Genomic DNA, 19,259 nt, shown 5'->3' with positions numbered 1-19,259 from the left:
ACACCTGAACCTCCCTTTCAAGTTGTCCTCCATCAGCTGCCAGGGGCATCATCCACACCATTTCCTGATTATTTATCAGGGCATGATGGGGAGATTTAATTAGGCTGAAGGCAGCACATCATCGTTTACAGGCTCGAAGGATAAAGAGCCGGAAGACATTTTCTTTCATGAATGGTTTGCTGCTGATACAGCCCACCACTAATCAACCCCTTACTCCCATTCAACACACACATAAACCCCCCGTAATTTGTAGCATTTGAAGGAAAACAATGCTTACAGTGCAAGTTATTGTATTGAGGAAATGGTAATCTTAAACCACTGGAAGATAAAAAATAAAATGCATTTAATTAATGTATGTCATAGCTTAATTACTTAATTGCATATTATATAATTCAGGGGTGCATCTTTTGTCAGCATAACGCCAGATATATGAGAACTACGGGATGGAGGATGTTCATCATGAGACTCTGAATAACAAAACTCTCAGCTGAGCTTCCACTAACCCCCTCCCCTGTTCATCTACTGCTGGGATGGGTCTTTCAACATCCAATTTTACATGTGCAGCCATGCCCTCCATCTATCAGTCTATATCAAAGGCAGTGTACTACACACCTCCCCCCGCCCCCGCCCCCCCTCCACATGTGGGATATGTCTGTGCTTAAGCACACACTGAACAGCCCATAGCCAATTCCAATTCGTATGATGCAAATCTTTAGTAATGTGTATCAGGAAGAAACTGCATAGCAGGACACTATTTTTATAATTTGACCCACAGAGGCCTGCTGAAGTCTCTCCAGGTTCATAAGGGGCATGATGTGGATGATGTAGAAGAGTCTGGTGAGTATTAATGTAAAACGGATAGATCTAGAATAGCTTAGCTTAGAAAGGACCAAATGTCTCGTTTTTGTCATGACTGTAACTGGTTTCAGTGAAAGAAGAAAAAAGTACACGGAGACCTGGTATATCGATTGCCCTCTTGCAGCTTTCTGCTGAGGTGAACATCTACTGCCCCTCCACAATCAATCATTGCCTCCAGGGGGCCACCCAGAAGTCCACAACCAATTTTTGAAAACCTCTTGACACTGATACTGGACATTCAACACATAACTGCTATATGATAGTACTACATTTCACTCTAGGTCAAGAATGAGAATGCCCCAGCATCACAAACTGTATCCTACATCACAAAATGTGAGCACTTTACACCCCGTGAAAAAGACTGAATGTGGCTCACAACTAGGGCAATTCATCGTATTGAAATTGAAAATGCATCTTGAAACAACACGATTAGAAAATTATAAACGCTGCCATTCCATTGTATCTGTGTTCTATGCACTGCATACATGTTGAAAACATTCTCAACCTTGTGTTAGGATATCGAGTCATAAAAGTAATGCAATGTGATTATTATGACCTGAAAACTGATATGTGTGAATTTCTGTGGCCTTTTTATTATCAGATCCACTTGGAGTCCACATGATTCAGTTGGTTACAGTATACACTAAATCCTACACACAGGTCCTTTAATGTTTTCATGGTGTCTTGTGGTAATGCTCTTTCACGGTTAGGATCTATTTAAGAGTGGATATTGAACTGTGGCTGACTCGAGAAAATGATATCGCGAATCCAAACGCAAACCATGAAACCATCGGAAGAATCTCAATAAGATGTATCCCGAAAATTCTTCAGCCCTATTCACCACTGCAGTATCATTGTTCCCTGCACTCTATCACTCCGTATATGCATTCCCCTCACCTTAGTGCCTACTTATTTCCCCACCCTCTTAACCCCTCTCTCTCTCAATCAATCCCCTGCGAAAGCCTGCCACAGGCAGCGATATTCACCAAAGCTATTCCCCTGCTTGTGTATACTCTAGCAAAGCCCAGGAAACAGCGGAATATACCGTCTGCAGGGAGAGCAAGAGGGAGGGAGGGAAGGAGGGAGGAGTGGGATTGAATGAGAAAGCAAGAAATGGAGGGCGGGGGGGATTCTTTGGGAAGGAAGCCAATCCAATTACAGGCAGCGGTGCAGCCCTGGTTTCTTTGGCAGCACTAAATTCACATTTCAACAGTCTCTTCCTCCCTCCTCTACTGCCTTCTTCCTCCTTTGTCTATCTTGCCTCCTTCTTGCAACCTCTTCCATTATTTTTTTGTTCCCATCATGGGTCACACTCACAGCGTGCATTCTTTTGCAACACACACCTCTCTCCCTCCACCTGTCCGTCTCTCTCTTGGATGCGAGAGGAATCGTGACGGTATATATGCAACTTTGTCACCGGCGAAGCATCAAACCCTCCCCGTCCGCTAGTCCCACGCAACTGTGTTCTGTCAGCCCTCTGCAGGAGCGCTGCAGCTGGGCCTCAGCAGGGCCCCCATCCCTATGCCCTCCCTGTGAACCAGAGGGGCAGAATGAATGACAACCTCCATGTAAACACTTGCATATTTCAGATGCACTGAAACACACACGCATATACACATAGAGAGTCGTGTATCCATAGGTAAAGACGACATTATATCGACTTACAATAATAGTTATTCTTCTGTATACATTGGTTATAAAGAGTTGTTATGTTACCTTTCTATCATCTGGCCATTCACCTCTGACCTCTGGCGTCAACAAGGCATTTTCTCCCAGAGAACATCTACTCGCAGGATTATTTTATCTTTTTCTGACCATTCTATATAAACCCTTGGAATGGCTGTGTGTGGAATTTCAAGGAGCTCAACATTCTTATCTGTAAAATACTCAGACCAGCCCATCTGGCACCAACAACGCCATCACGTTAAAAGTCACTTAAATCACCTTTCTTCCCCATTCTGAACTACAGTAGGTCATTTTGACCACGTCTAAATGTATTGAGTCGATATTTGAGTTATAACATGTTTTCACCTTATTAGAACAATCAATGATATGTTTGTAGTCTTGTGTTTCAGCGCCCACGCCTTGAGTAACACCTGGACGACGCACAAACACCCTATAACAACGGCAACTGAGCAGCCTTCTTCCCGGCATTACAGACAGGCAGCATTATTGATTATTCATTACCGAATAGTAATGCTCTCCTTTTCCACGCCGTTGCAGACTGCCACAGTGGCCAGCTATTTGTGGTCATACTATCTTCCATGCACATGAGGCGGGCAGTCGCTGCTCACTGAATCATGCAAATCAGTACTCGTCCCCGTCCAACTGCGCACTCGCAGGCAAATGTTTTGCACAGTGCCGGCAGCGCCTTGTGTTATCACGTGATTTCAAACAACAGAATGTGCAGCACATGAAGTCCACAGAATCGTTTGTGTGGCCCCTCACTGAGAGAGATGCTCAACGTTTCATTACTCTTCACACATGAGTGCTTCCTCCATGAGGTTGAGAGTCAGTATTCATGTCATATTTTGCAAGAGCTAAAAAAAAAGGTAGTCAAGGTATTTTAACAGAAAATAAAGTCCTTGTGTCTTCTCATCAAGGCTACCTCAAAGATGAGGAGAAACTTGATATAATAGTGAGGGCGGTATTAGCCTTATCTTCCTGACATCAGTGTCTGAATTTGAGTGGCCACACCAGGGCTTTCTGTTGAAGTAGCTATTCTCTAGGTGCCTTGCTCATAGTCTGGTTAAGCCCAATGTTAGTCTTTCTGTGGTTACACTCATGCCCATGTGATGACTACACAGCAGCATACAAGGCTGATGTTGCACGGATTCTCAAACAGGGAACAGAAGAGAGCGGCAGAGGACTTGACAGCTGCAGACAAGAGTGTAGAAAGAAGATGATAAAAAAAGAATGTACAAGATTCAGAAACAGCAGAGAAAAACACTTTCCCCTGTATCTTTAATGTTACCAAGTAGAAAAGGATGCTAAATTATTAAACAGCCCAAACAGGGGAATGAATATTCTCTCAGTCAGATCAGTCTATTGATTTAATTATGAATAGATGGAGACCAAAATAACTCAGGCCAACACTTGTGTTGCACTGCCAGGAATTAAATAATAAAGACCTTGCCAAAACCCGTACCAAATGGTTTTATCAACTCTCCTCTCTTTCCTGTTTCTTTCTCATTTCATGCAGCTGTTGGTGGTGGGAGTGGCGGCTGAGCCAGTAATGGCCAAGTGACAAACTCCAGCTGTCATTTAAAAAAGCCGCCCCGTGGGAGGAGGAGCCAAGAGAACAGTGACAAATCCTTCGCCCAGCTGTCTGTAGTCTACGGAGCCTCGTCCAAATGTTAGATTAGCAGCTAATGTGACACAATGTACTGACACAAACACATATTATCTACACTGAAGCACAGCGTTCTCATTTTAACACGTGACAGACAGACCAAGCAGCGGCTGTTGCTGAAATGAATCAGCGAGGCCGACATTGTTGACTGAAATCTCACTTCACATCTGAGCATAGCACTCACGACCTTCACTATCCGATGCTGTCAGTGAGAGATCACATGTGAGCCCTTGTTTCCTGTGAAATCTGTGACTATTAAGTGGCCAGAGTACTCTAAGTCACTGTGGTGTCTGTACTCTCTCAACACGACCGGGAGGTTTAGTGCCTGGACTCTCTCTCTCTCTCTTGCCTCGCGGTGTGCCACAGGCAGAAAAGTGCCTATTAAAATTAATGGGCCACTGCAGGTTATTCAACACTGCAACACCGGAGCTCACATAACAAGGAACTGGTAATGACCAGTACAGTGAGCCAGCCATCGCCATTACCCTTCTCTGACGCTTTGACAGCAGGCATTAAATATTAAGAAGATAAGTTTCCCGACGACACTTCACAGAGTCCGTGCCCCACGGACCAGTGGACAGCCCGAGTTCTTACGAATCACAGTGATAAAGTGGGCAGGACTCACCGACTAGCTCCGTTAACTGAGGGGTAGGAAAAGGAGAGGGGGTGGTACTCACCTTTTTCAGCCTACCACTCTTGGTGCCCACAAAGGCTACACAGTAGCCATTGTAGACATAGGAGGTGACAGAAGTCATGCGGTCCCGGGTCTCGGTGTAGAGAGTGTGACCGGTCACCAGCTGAGAGCCTCCAAGTGGCTGGTTGATGTCCAGACCACAGAAAGAGTCGTCAATGGGCACCGGCTACAGGAGAGAAGAGTAACTAGGGTTATACAATGAAATGTCAATGACAATGACAAGAGTATCTTAGATATGGACCTACAGTATAAGAAATTTGATGGCTGAGGAACCGAGAACTATAAAACACAGCTCAGTGACGAGGAAGGACGAAGGTGACAGAGTGAGACAGGAAAGAGCAATGCGGGCCAAACTTGTGGGAGTAGCATTTCAGAGGTGAGAGAGAGAGAGACAGAGAAAAAGAGTTCATGATGCACAAGTAAGTGTCTCTCAGCCATGTTGGTCTTTCTGTTCTACTTGGCAAAGACATGTTTGAGCCAGGCCTGGCCGAGCCGCACCTTGTTCTCACCGTGGCTGATTAACGCTGCCTGTCCTCACATCACTGAAAGATGCATATTACATGATAACTACCGTACGTGCACTGGCAAACACTGCGCTTGATAACCACGCAAACTCCTGACGTGTCTGTAATAAACTGTATTTCACTGGGAAATAATCTTTGGCAGAAAGGTTTGACTTTATTTCTTAGGGGTAAAAAAAAGGGTTTGAAATGGGTAGAATTGTTCAGAGTGAAGATCCCAAGACAATAGATGACTCCACGGGAAAAGAGGGGATGAATGAAGAGCAATAGAGGGGTCTTTGTAATGTTGAATCAAGCCAACTGAGACAGTCTGGGTAGCAGTGGCCTCAAAGTGCCATGTGGTGTAAAGTGAGACGGTCTGGCAAGTCTCCTATGTATACAATATATATCCCATAACCCCTTGCTCAAAAACTCTCTATATATTGCCCCTTCTCCAACCCCAACTCATTAATTTCTTTTTCTGCCTGTATGCTGCATCTTTCCCCTGTCCTTGTCCCTGTCAAAATGGCATACACTGTCAATGCTGAGTGACATCTCCAAGTACGGGAGGCAGCACAGTCCCTCACCCTACGCCATAGCTGAAGAACCATTCAGTTCCATGAACATTTTCATCAGCAGAGCAAAAACAATATTGCTGACAGGGAATAATCGCCTCCACTCTAACATTCACCCTCCCCACATTATGGCATTTCCTTTTATTTCAGTTGTTTAAAATAGCACAGAGCCACAGAATTGTGCAGCACTGCAGTATTCAAATGTGAAATAATGAAAAAGAAAAGAACCTACACTATCCTTTATTCCTACAGTGATCAAATGACATGTAGTTCATACAATTACATATAATATTACATATTTACATACATAATTAATCATTTGGGAACGCAAGCAGCCATCGTGACAGACAGCCGTGAGCTCCAGACTTTGGCTTATCAAAAAGCTACTCCCTCAAATGCATGCAGCTATTCCACATATGGTCTGTTGGGCTCCAGACCATATGGTTCTGATTATATCTCGACTGTTTAGATGATGTACACTTAACAGACACGGCAGTCCAACAAAATCCCTATGGATTCCGTGTGGTTTTGTTTTTTTGGTCACCTTCTTGAAGACATGTCATCACAAATCTCCCATGCAGAGAAGAAATGGACGGATTTACTACATCTCTGTTCTGTACAATATAATAACATTGATTATCTTTAGCGTGGCTCTGGTGAGACTATAAAAAGAGACTGTAATTCTGTGTGATCAGTCCATATTGAATAACTCAAGATACAGCATAATATTTAATCAATACGGAGCAAACTGTCACCGTCCTAGTTTGTTTCAACCGTGAAATATAAGATCGAGAGCTGTAGCTGGCTTGCCATTCGTATGAAGGATGAATTAAATGTGTTGGGATACCATCCAAGGGTTTATCTGTGTTATTGATACCAGCTTTCCCTTCTCCCACAAGTGGTTAATTAGTTGATGGGGCATTAGCAAAAAAGGCAGGATGATAGTGTTACTCAGATAGAGAGAGAAAGACACACAAACAGCCTGATAAAGAAAGAATTCAATCATCTCTCTCCTCTTTGGAAGTGGCAACAGAGATGGTGTACATCTCCAGATGGCAGAAGGTTGGACGGCTGCGTGATAAATCTTTGATTGGCTGCTGTGTCTGGATCCCCCTGGCTCAGTCTTAGTTCCAGCCTCAGCCTTGGCCCGTGTGTACATGTGCATAAAGTGAAATGTCTGCGAGACGGGAATGGGAGCTAAGGGTATACTTAAGAGTCTCTGCTTTGAGCTCAGAGGCTACCTTCACTTAGCAAGGGCCAGCGAAAAGGCACTCAGACTGTATGTGTAAGTTACTTTTAAATCAAGGTCAAACCTTGACTCACCTCATACTTTGTTGGATCTCAGACGAGAGTATTCTAAAAATACCACACACATACCTGTTGGACCATTTATTTATTTGTTTATTTACTTAAGAAAGACAAGATGTGAAGCATATGTGCTCTTCAGAGCAGCCGCTCTGCTCGAGTGGAGGATTTAAAAGACAAGCAGGCTTTGTGAGCATGGTTGGCATATTCAGTTGTGAAATGTTAATTTGTATAGGCTTCGAGAGTTTCTAATCCACCGACACCTATCTGCATGATCCATATTATACTATGGATTTACTAGCTGTTCATTGAGCACAAGGACATGGTGTTAAGGACCGTATTTTACATCTTCTTATCTCTGGCTACACGCGCACACAAAGCATGCGTATCCATGGTGTATAATGTAAAAGGAGAGCAGGATGTATTTTTACAAGTGTATGTCTACAAAATGGAGAGTAAGATGCAGCTTTGCAGGTAGCAGTTGTAACCTTTCTGAACAGACTGAGATGAATGGGGATCTCCTAGGACACAGGAGAAAGGTTCCAATTTGGGATCCCTCAGTGTTGTCATCTCGACACCTACTCTGCTTCTTCCATTATCCTCTTCTGCTAAGCTAATAAAACTCAACAGAGCTAGTTTGTGATAACGTCTCCCTCATGCTGACGATCACCTCTGACATTGTGCTAATTGGGAACTTAAGTGATTTTAATAGGACCAGTCAATTATATTCCCTGGAGAATGAGGGAGATCGTCGACAAAGAAAGACGATCAGAGGCTGTCATCATAATGGGAATATAAGGAGATTGTTAAATGCACCCATACAAATACAATAAGCAATCACAAACCTTTACCGCATACATACAGACAATGCCCGCATGCCAAGACACCCTCAATTGATTAGTCAGGCACTTACCTTGTCATTAATTCCCTATTTTTTAATTCTTAATTGCAAATACTGAATGAAAGCACAGAGCCCAGTAGCCTCCTGGGGATGAGGAGAAATCAAGGAACTTAATGACAACATGTGAAAGACACTCGGCCTTCTGCTGCTGCCGGCTAATTGGGGATACAGAAGGAATAGACTGGTGTGTGTGAGATCTACAGCAGCATCAGTGAGTAGCTTCAGCTGCTTTCCCTTATTCCAGGAGAAAAATGTGTGTTTGTTTATATTATGCTCAAAGAGAATGTTACCATTTGGATGATAAAAAAGAGAAATGAAAAGACATCCTCCCCCTTCTTTGTAATTTGACATGAGTACGCTATGCAGGGCATTCAAAAGCATTTCCTGATGACTGTTTTCATTACAGCATACGCCCTACAACGCTGTGGTTTCTAGGTTCACTGAGAGGAGCTTTGGTTGGTCTCCTACTGTTTACTCATTTGTTTTGGGACAGGAACTCAAAGTAGATGTCATTGGTCCATTCAACAGTTAGGACCACTGAGATGTGCACAAGATTAAATGGCATTTTTCTCATTGTTAGTCTAGGAATTAGATCAAATGTTGGGTCTACAGTACTAGGTAAATCACCATCTGAATCAGTAGATAAAAGCACATGTGTGTTTGTCTGTATGATATTGCTGTAACTCACCGCTTTGGTGCACTGCACATCTTTCCCAAGCAGCCAGTTTAGCTCAAGATTTCCTTCTCCCTGGTAGCAAGACTGCAGGCGCTCCTTGATTCGTGCATTGATGTCTCGGATGGTGAAAACACAGAGTGCTGAGTCATCTGGGGGCCGATGGAACTGCTTCTGCCCCTTGGAGAAGATGGTGAAGAGCACGTCGTCTTGAGCGCCAATGTTGAGCGAGGCTGCGAGTACGCGCCCCGGCTTGCCGAGGTAGGCGGCCTGCAGTAGTCGGTACTCAATGCCGTTTTTCACACAGCCGATGGGGAGAGAGACATAGGAGTGAAACTTGCGGTCATCTTTGCAGAGGCGGACAATGCGAGAGGTGTAAAAAAGGTCGCTGGTGGATCCACTCGATGACATGCTGTTCTCCGGTGTCTCGGGCTGCACAGTCAGGAAGTACACAAAGCTGCCGCTGGCAAAGCCGTAAACATAGTAAATATCAAAGTGGGAGACCAGTGCCAGTGTGTCTGACGGTATCTTGATGAGGGAGGAAACGAAGTCAGTGTGCAATTCATAGTCTAGCATAGCGGAAGATTCTGGGTCACGGGGCAGTTTTCGACTCGAGATGGTGGGGAAGTAGTCCTGTTTCCCATCTACTGCCGTGCCAATAAACAGGGTCCCATCCTGGCCCTGTGACGGCACAATGACCCCATACATGGTCCCAGTCTGGTTGACACTAGAGAGGTAGTGCTCTTTCTTATGAGATGGCTCCACTAAAATAAAAAGGTCATCCAGTCTGAGAAGTTTGCAAACACCCTGGTAGAGGCTGCCACAAGCCAGCAAACGATTTTGGGAATAATCAATGAGGAGAAGCTTGTTGACATTGTTGGTAGAGACAAGGGGCTCAGAACATGGCTGGACAATCAGAGGCGGGTAGCAGGCCTTGTTGTCATCCTCTGGGCCTGTATCATGGGAAACAAGCAGGGTAAGATTGCCCGAGAGCTTGTACACACGGTTGACCGCCCCAATATACAGTGCCCCTGTGGTTTGGTGGACTGTCAGGTGATTGAAGACCCAGTCCCGACGTTCAGGGTGGAAACTAGTGAGTGTCTGTCCGCTGCACAAGACAGGGAGCGCTAAGAGACAGAAGACGAGCAAAGTAGTAAAAGCTCCTACATTGGGGTCAGGTGACAAAGTCCTGCTTGTAGACCTTCGGCCCTCCATGGTTTAATGGGACTGCGAGGGGAAGTGCAGAGGATTCAGAGAGAATGGATGAGGGGAAGAGACCTTTGCCTTTTTATTGTTGAAGGCTAACTTTCAGGTCAGAGCTTCGCAAGGGTCTTCACATGTTTCTGAAAGAGAAAACAGAAAGAAAGAGAAGTCATTAGATATCAAAGCATGACTCACATTCCAGAAAAAGTAAACACGTGTGACCAACTGGAAATTGCACATCATTACATAGAAGGTCAAAGTTGGACTTCAGTGAGGCAATGAGCTGAGGAGTAAGATGGTGGAGGTTTATTCAGACAATTGCCGGAAACCATTACGATGTACATTCCAAAGGAGTTGCTGGATAGGGCAGGACAATGCAGGAAAGAGAGGCAGGTTACAGAAACGGAAATTAGCCTGACCTGACTCACACACCAATCGCAGCTGTCACACACTGAGCGAGAGGTTTCTAAGAACAACTCTGCCCACACACTCACATTTTCCAAAAACCTTTAATAAACTGTCATCTTTACAGTGCTGCGCAGACGTCTCAGGGCACCACCATCTTTGTTGTTTTTACGTCTTGTCAAATTCTGTGAGCGCTGGCATTTGGATAGGAATGAAGCGGCCCTTTGTGCAGTATTAGCAAGCTGTCAATGAGTTCAGCTCTTACATAAACCTGGCGTATAGTGCTTTTTCAGAGCAGATATTTTTCTACATGCCATACTGTGACAAACACAGGTTTTACCAAGAGGTTTAAGAGAGCCAAGGTCGTGCAGTTGTTTAAATGTAAGGGTGATTCACACTAAATACTTGACACTTGAACCTGTAGAAGCTGTGTTATTGTAAAACAGTCTACATACTGTATGTCCTGTATTTTAAGGGTGTGACTGAGAAATATTTGTACTGTATGGTGATTATAGCATTTGCTAAAACAACAAATGTAACGGTGGCAGTACTGTAAAGTTGAAAATGTGTCTTGAATTGTACCAACATCATAGAATTTGAATTACTATGGGTCTGTTTTCGTGACATCAAATACACTTTCACTTTGACTGCGCAGGGCTGCAAGTAAATCGTGCCACAGAAAATACAATAGCAATAACAACAAAAAAATACAACTTTTGTCAAGATAACCCAAAATAATTACAAGATGACATGGCGTACAATATACATTAGTCCACAGCTGTGTCCCACTCTCATATTTTAGTCTGACCACATCTCATCTACCAACACTATCAGTATCATTGTATTCATTTTTCATATCTATCTGTTAAAACATGCAATTTACACAACCATTCTCACCCAGTACAGATCTCTCTCAATGTGCCATAAACCATGAGACAGATTTCTGTGCAGTCTGTCCCCAGGACTTAATTATCTTGTCCAACAGAAAGAAAGACCTCGATCTTACAACTGGAACAAAGTGAGAACAAATTTTCTGCCCGCTCTTAAAGAGCGTGTTTCACAGAATCAATATCTATTAATTATTATTTTATAAATATTGTTGTTTTTTTCCTGTCCTTTCATTATATTAATTAATCACCGGCGAACCAACATTCATCTTGGTGTTGCATCTGTAAAAATGCTTGCTCATGAATGTACCAGCCACCATAATATGCAATATGTGTGTCTGTGTGTTTGTGTGAGGGAGCGTTTCCTTTCCCTGGTAGTATCAGTGTATTCTATCAGAACCAAGATGTGCAAGGGACTAACAAGTGGAGACAAAGGCAGTGCATCCCAAAATCAAGCATGATTAGGCGTAGCGATCCAACAAGGGTAATTACTGGGGAGCTGAAGGAGGTAAGCTGGGGGGGGAGACACGGGGTCGCCAGGGGCTTGAACATGTCAGAGACGGCCTTACATCATTTGTCACGCTCCTGATATGCATTACGAACATAGCAAGGGCAGAGCGAGAATCGAAGGTGAAAGACGTGGATGGAATAATCAGTGACCCTACTTTAAATGAACAAGAACGCATATGCAGAGAAACGGAAACACCACAGCGGCTACAGCGAATGTGTTTGAGGCGAGTTTGATTTGCAGAGCCGATGTGGGATTCCCCGTGAACCGTGCCTGCCCTTTTACGGCCCCTCAATCCCTATCTCATAATGGTCATCTCAGGATGCCCTCCCTGCCCCCTCCCCCCCCCCCGTGATCAACGAGTTTGCTACTCAGCTCAGACTTAAATATAGACCCTTAGGGAGTGTATTGATCCATGTGTCCATAAACACAGGTCCTAAGGCCCAGTCAAGCTGTTCATGGCGTGTGTGCAGGCAGAGGTGTGGGAGGTGCTCTGTCCCAAGAGTAGTATATTAGCATTGCCATAAAAGTGCCACGGCTTCGAAAAAAAGCAGCGAGGGACAGACCCCCGCCCTCACTTTCTGCTGCCTGTGCTCTGCCATGCTCCTTTGTTTGAGTTTGTACTTGCTAGATGTGCAAAGTGGACCCCTTTGGTGGTATAATCAGTCGCCTGCTGAGCCAGCTTTTTGCTCAAGTCCCACAGCCTTTTGCCCTTTAGAGCTTGTGCTACAACCCTAATCGTATATGTGTATACAACATTTATTCCCATCCATCTTTTCCCTCTCTCCTTTTAATTTCTCTGCTCTTCCCCAGTCACTGGAGGAACTATATGAATCACTCCCTCATGTTGTGGCAACAGCTGCAAAAGCAGAGAAAGACGAGGAGCTGGATGATGTAAATGAAAGGCTCCACAAAGGTTATCCATTCATATTGCTTGCGGTAACACAGGGAATAGGGTCTTTGTTTAAGCTGATTGCATGACCACCTCTTTGTTGCACTTGACATAGTCTACAATGCTGCTGTGGCGCAGACCTAAAAGGAAAAAAAGGAACAACACTGCATCACCTCATGCTCTTCAGTTCAAAGCTCGGCTTTTCTTTTGTTTATGAGGAGTCAGAATTACCAAAAAAGGAAATTAACATATAAATACGACCAGGAATGATTCATACTTAGACATAGTGACTTACTGACCTGGAAAAGGTCAGCAAGAGCTGATCATTCAGCTTTTGATATACTACCTTTAAATGCAATGCTTTGGCTATTGTTATCAATATCAATACACTAAATCAGCTTTTCCTTGTTTATGTTCCTCTTTGAACTGAGTTCAGTTTTGTTTACACAACACAACTGCGGTCATTGCGCTGAGTGGCAAGATGACAAACCGTCAGCTGCGTTACAGGTGTTACATCACACAAGAATACAAAATGCTGTGTGAGGAAAAAAAAAAATACAAAACAAAAATGGAAAAGATCACGGCCATTGTCAGTAGATTTCCATTTGAGCACTCATCTGACAGTCTCTTTGGCAGACCTGAGAGGCAAAGAAAGATGAGCGTCGAGTCAAGAGAGACGGGAAATCACTCGCTTTCCAGCACACGTACACAAGCTGTGATCACGGCTGGGAGGGAAGACAGTTTTTGCAAAACTGCGCCATTCATAATGAATAGTTAGGCACACTAAACACTGTATTGGCACACTCAGCGAGACACTTTAAACCAACTGTTCCCAGTGGCCGCCTCTGCTCTGTTACCATGGTCGGTTGTGGCTCCCTTTGATGAAATGCTGGTGATTTTCTCCAGCCACTGGGCAAAATGCAATGCCCATGCCAACCATGTGTAAAAGGGGGCTGCCGCTGCATTGTGCTGATTATCTCAATGAAAGATGCGGAGGAGATGCGGAGGGAATGGGCAAAGCAAGACAAGAGAAAATGTGAAATGATAAGCTATGCAAACTATCACTGCGGCTTGTGGACACGGCAGCCTGAGGGCAGTGCGGCAGCCGGCAAGCTGAATCAGGAAAGAACAGGCTGTTGGAAGTGGCCTGAGGAGCGGGAGCAGCTAAACCTCTGTCACTCTGAAACAGGCAGCAGGTCTTTTTTTTTTTCATTTTTGTCCACACTAAGCTTCTTAACAATGCAGCCAAATGTGGTTGATCTCATAAATTCATATTAACAGCCGTTGTATTGCAGCAGATAAAGAACATAAACCATAATCCATTTAGGGTGCTAAATCCATTGTTGTCAAATAGGAAGAGGAAACGGGAGATCAAACTGTAATTTCATGCCTTGGATTAATGTGTTATTCCCTCAATGATTAATATAAAGCGTGACATCTTAACGCTTATGAAAAAGTGATATGCTACAAATCAGAGAGACAATTTGGAACAAAAGAATGAACGAACCAGCAAGTAAAAGGTTTAAATATTTTGCTTATTGCACAGTGAGATTTTCAGTTGATGTGGCATTTGCACTGTAAAAATAGATAGTTTAATCTTCCCTAAAGGGAGCTCTTCTTGTATAGGACACTATAAAAAAAGCGATTAACAGCAGAGGTTAGTCCATTAGTCTTCTCTCTAAGCTGCTATCAAGAGCGGAGATAATGAGAGGACTCGCTGGCATCTCGACTTGCTGAGCTAGAGTTATATTTATACATTTGTTTGTCTCAGTTTGAAATGAAATTCTCTGCTCCAGTGCCAGCTGTGTCTGTCAGCTTCCCGAAAACCTCGGCACATCTATTCTGCATCCATCTCTCCTACCACAAGGAAATGACACGGGAGTAAAGGAGAGGGAAAACACCCGCAGAAACCACAAGCCCTGCAGTAGCTGCGATGGCTCACTCTGTCTGGTTTCCTGCTCTGCGGTGCTGAAGGCAGCTGATTATGCCTAATATTTCCCGCCTGAGATAGAATTCCATCACACTGATGAAGGAAACTGTGATCTGTTCGTGTCCTGCTCATAACCTCAGTGCAAACACCGCTGTTGCTCAATTAAAGCCAATTTTATATGTATTTAGCTCCGATGTTTTTGTTTTTCCTTACATGACAAGCTCTGAGTGCTGACTAAAAGAGCCTTAATTTATTGGATCATAGTAAATGAATGCACAGTTGTCCATAATTAAACTTGTGCTCCAAGGCCACTCTAAAAGAGCACTCTGCGTCCAGTGTTTAATAGCGCTCTTTGTTAGTGACCCATATCAGTGCAATTGTTCATGACCATCAATTGGCCTTCACTGTATTGCACCTATGAAAGCAAAGCACTTTGTTGCACCTCAACCTCTTAGAGTTATTACTCCACTGACTGCAATTAGATTATTAAAACACAGCCACCATGCGCGCTTTACAACAAAAAAAAAAAATGGCATCATGTCATCATGATACAGGAATGATCAAGTCTCACCACAGTCCCTGATCCCTGATCGCAAACCAGGGCACACACTGTACATCTAATCTTCCCTTTAACCTCCGTCTCTGCTCAGTCACCCCTCCAGCTTTGCACGCCTTAAACCCTATTTGAGCAGAAATACACTGGTATTCTGCCTAAAATCGCTGACATCCACTGAGAGAGATTACAGTGTTATTGTTATGCCAATGATTTGTGTTTCTCCTCCCTCCCTCCGTCACCACCTCCTCCAAACACCGAGAGCCACAGACATTTACTTTCACTGTCTTGTACATGCTCAGACAGGCACATATCCACATCCTCAATCAGAGGTGTGCACGATATAGACACAGACACACACACACAGCGTAGACCTTTACCCCAATCTTAATTTCCAATGACACAAGCAACTTGCGACTACGCGCTTTTCCTACTACATTGTTAGTTGATTCCTGAGGCGTGATCTTCTCCAGCACTCCCACTACCCATATCAATGTGGTGGATGTCTCATCATTTCTGTCTGTCATCTGGTGCAAGCCATTAGGAGGCATTTCCATAAATCTAAATTGTAAAGCCCCTCAGCGAGACGCAGTCCTCAGCAGGCGAAGAAAATAAACACGGCAGGATGTCACTGGAGGCCACAAGATCAGATCGCTCACTACAACTCACACATAGATTGGGAATGAATCCAGCTCTTTGATTGACACTATACACATTCTATCAAATCGGACAGTCTTAACTATTCCTGATGCACGCTGCAGATCTTGTCACTTTGAAAGTCAATATAAAGATATACTGACAGCCGCACGTGGAGATATGCAGTTGTGCAGCAAAAGCGAGGAAGGCAGAGCACCTGTAGTGCGGTTGTGGTGGTGAATCTGAAAATGGATTACATATGCATGAATTATTAATGAAATACAGAGGCACGGCTTTAGGCTCTACCCTGTAAAGCCTTCTACTATCCTCCAGTCCAAGGAAAATTTGTTTTTTATTGCGAGTTGTCACTGCGATAACGTCAGAGCCGTGTTAATTCTGAAGCTGTGATCTTGTTTAATTACAATGTAAATATGTCCTCAAATCTATAGTGAGGGGTGATCATGAAATCTACACATTCAACTGATTTTGAATTGTGAAATAAACCTCAAAAAACACACATTTCATTCCTCATAAATAAAGGAGGTTGCTTCAGTGTTTTACGGCACATTAAAGGAGACAAAAGGACCTGACAAACTGAAATAGTGGTGCACCATGTAGCAGGTGCAAAGCACAGCCTGAGGGGTATTGGTCTGAGTCACCAGGCAGTTGTGCATCCTGTATGGAGTAGACTGGGTTCAAATGATGTGGCTCATTTTGTCAGGCATTACGGCAATTACATCTTATTTATTACTGAAGTAGTTGAATGCAAACAGTGAGGACGAGTGACTCTGAGGACAGCCAAGCCAGGAGGACACAGATGACACTAACCCAAACAATAGCAGCCCCAAAACACGATCTGTGTGTGCATGTGTGTGTTCAAGCAGCCGCCCTACCATAGTGCATCTGTTTGCGCTGCCTTTTGTTGAGTATTTGCTTTCTTTATCAACAGGCTCTCCCTATAGAAATGTTATCTGCCTATCGCTGCACTCCAAGCTAAACAAAGCTCGGACTCTGACCTTTGGCGTGCAGCTACCCAATGGACTGAACCTTCTATCAAATAGCCATGCTAAATCTGCGGTTAAGAACGATCAAACAACAGCAAGTGAGGTGTGAAACGTGAGTGTGTGTGGGTTCACAGAGACAGATTAATAAAGAAGATTGCATTAAAAAAAAAATGCCTTCCACAAGCATTCAGTCACTCTCCCTCTCCCTGCTTCATCATTTGTCTCACTCTCAGGATCAGTGGTGCTGGAGCATGGCTCAGTGGCCAAGGCAACTACTGCTGGAAGGATTGGGAGAAGGGAAAGGGATATGGAGGAAATAGGAAAAGGATAAGGCAAGCAATAAAATACATCAAGAGAGGAACTGAGATAAGGGGCGGGCAGAAACATTGAATGATGGCCTGTGAAAGCGAGTGAGAAGGGCAAAACAAAACAGTGCCCTCAGTTTGAGTGTTTGAGAGGGAGACGGAGAGATGAAAGAAAGCCAGGGAGAGTGGGACAGATAGATGAAGAGTGGAAGGAAGGGGGGGAAAGGTAGGAAGGAAAGGGAAGGAGCCGTGTAATCATTGCCCTGGCTGAGTAACAAGCCGTTACAGCCACAGTGGCAGCCAAAACTCCAGAAGCTGGCATGGAACATTCACTGTTATCAGGAACAAATTTATACAGGCCGGCTGACACTCAAGAGGGAGGAGAAGGGTGGGGTCAAAATGGAGAGGGAAAAGGAGAGGAAAAATGAACACAGCATGTTTTTGGTCTAAATGTATCTACATATCTGAAAACATAAGACATTCATTGAGCACTCGCCAGCCACAATCATCCATAAAGGGTATGTAAGGTATTTGAATCTGGAGGTAAAATGATGGAAATTGTGTCAGTCAAAGTAATCCCTTCAATTTCTGCTGCTACTGTTTCATCTAGGACGTGTGTGATCGTGAATGGGAGAGCTCGGTAATCACTCGCAGGCCGAGAGGATGAGGCCGCTCTGCGTTTGGCTAAAACCCAAGCACTGGAGAAGCAGCATGAAAGACACTCTTCTGCTGAGCTCCTCCATCAAAAACACTGGTACAAGATCGCCATCAATATCTCTGTGGCTTAAAGAGGGATAAGCTGGACAGGTGAGTCAGTACTGTTTTCGAGTATGGTAGCATCAAGTATAATACCCACGCACCAGGGCTGTGATGTAACTCTGAACAGTGAGACCTATGATGTAACGCGTGGACGCTCTCGCGGGCAACTGGGGCTCTGTTCCGACTGAAATCAATTATCTGTTAATACGATTAACATGACAGAGCAGTTTGTGTGAGTGCTATTCCCCCCGTCACTCCACAAAGCTAGTACTTCTTACACAGCATACGTCTATTTGTTCATCTCGGCGTCATCTCGGAGTCAAGCTCATTAAATCACATTCTGACAAACACGGGGCCATCATCAGGTGCGTCCCCGTTCTTACCTGGGATTAACCTGGGATTGGTATTAAAGCACTGTTACTGTTAGCGGTAGCTACATAAATCTTGGCCCACACTTAGGGACTTTCTGTTCAACCGACATCCTACAGATCGCCACACAAAAACAAAAACAAAACCGTTATTACATCTCTCAGTCAATTTCATAGCAGTGGTCGACCACATTATCCACAGTCACTGCCATATATTGACTCTGTTTAGCAAAATCTTATTTCATTGTAGGGCATGTTTGCGAGGCATTGATTCGCTCGGCGTCTCCTTGCCTGTCATTTTCTCATGTGGGTCATATTCCTGTTCAGGGTCAGCACTACCTCCAGAAACACATCCAGTGCTTGGGCTATCTCACACTCATGCCTGTGATTTATTGCAATAGAATCACTTGTGAAGAGTTCAACCACCAACCCAGATCCCAATGACCTGCTCACCTTCCTGCAAGAGAATAAGCATGGGGCCTTGTCGTAACACTAGCTCCTTTACAGACTGATATTTACATATTGCCATTAAAAATACACCTACTACTAGCAAAAGGTGGAAACATAAGGTCATCCGTGTATTTGTGCGTCTTATACAGAATGTCAATGTGGAATAAAGGCGCAACAAACTGTAAAATGTCAAAGCAAAAACACACCAGACAGGAGTTTTGTGAAATAATAGCACAGATAAGCCTTCAACTGGAAAGTGTTCACAGTAAGAATAGTAACAAGACCCGCAACTGGCATACTGATAATATCTAATGAACAACACTGAGTTTTCTGCAGTGATGTAACAGTTAATATGGTGCTTCCATTATTTGTTCACTCAACAACTGTGCTGTGGCTCAGAATAACTACACACCACTGTCTCTCTACAGAGGTTTTCTCCGCTGCCAAACAAGGATTATAGTACAATATGCTTCTGAGCTTTTAACCATACTGGACATTTCA

At 44.0% G+C, this 19,259-nt stretch overlaps 1 protein-coding gene across 3 annotated transcripts in view; it reads right to left on the bottom strand.

Annotated features, from left to right (window-relative positions):
• Positions 1 to 19,259, bottom strand: part of plxna2 (plexin A2) — a 165,654-nt gene that overhangs the window by 128,434 nt on the left and 17,961 nt on the right. For all 3 annotated transcript variants that reach the window (XM_044038260.1, XM_044038261.1, XM_044038259.1), the window contains exons 2-3: positions 8,874 to 10,201; positions 4,888 to 5,070 (exon numbers count right to left, since the gene is read on the bottom strand). In XM_044038260.1, coding sequence (XP_043894195.1) covers positions 4,888 to 5,070; positions 8,874 to 10,073 — 1,383 coding nt within the window. In that variant the 5' untranslated portion in view covers positions 10,074 to 10,201. The remainder of the gene's footprint in view (positions 1 to 4,887; positions 5,071 to 8,873; positions 10,202 to 19,259) is intronic.

Source organism: Solea senegalensis, linkage group LG11 (assembly GCF_019176455.1).
Source record: "Solea senegalensis isolate Sse05_10M linkage group LG11, IFAPA_SoseM_1, whole genome shotgun sequence".
In the NCBI taxonomy this organism is placed as follows: domain Eukaryota; kingdom Metazoa; phylum Chordata; class Actinopteri; order Pleuronectiformes; family Soleidae; genus Solea; species Solea senegalensis.
Note: the sequence above shows the minus strand (reverse complement) of the source record. Positions and strands in the feature narration are given on the sequence as shown.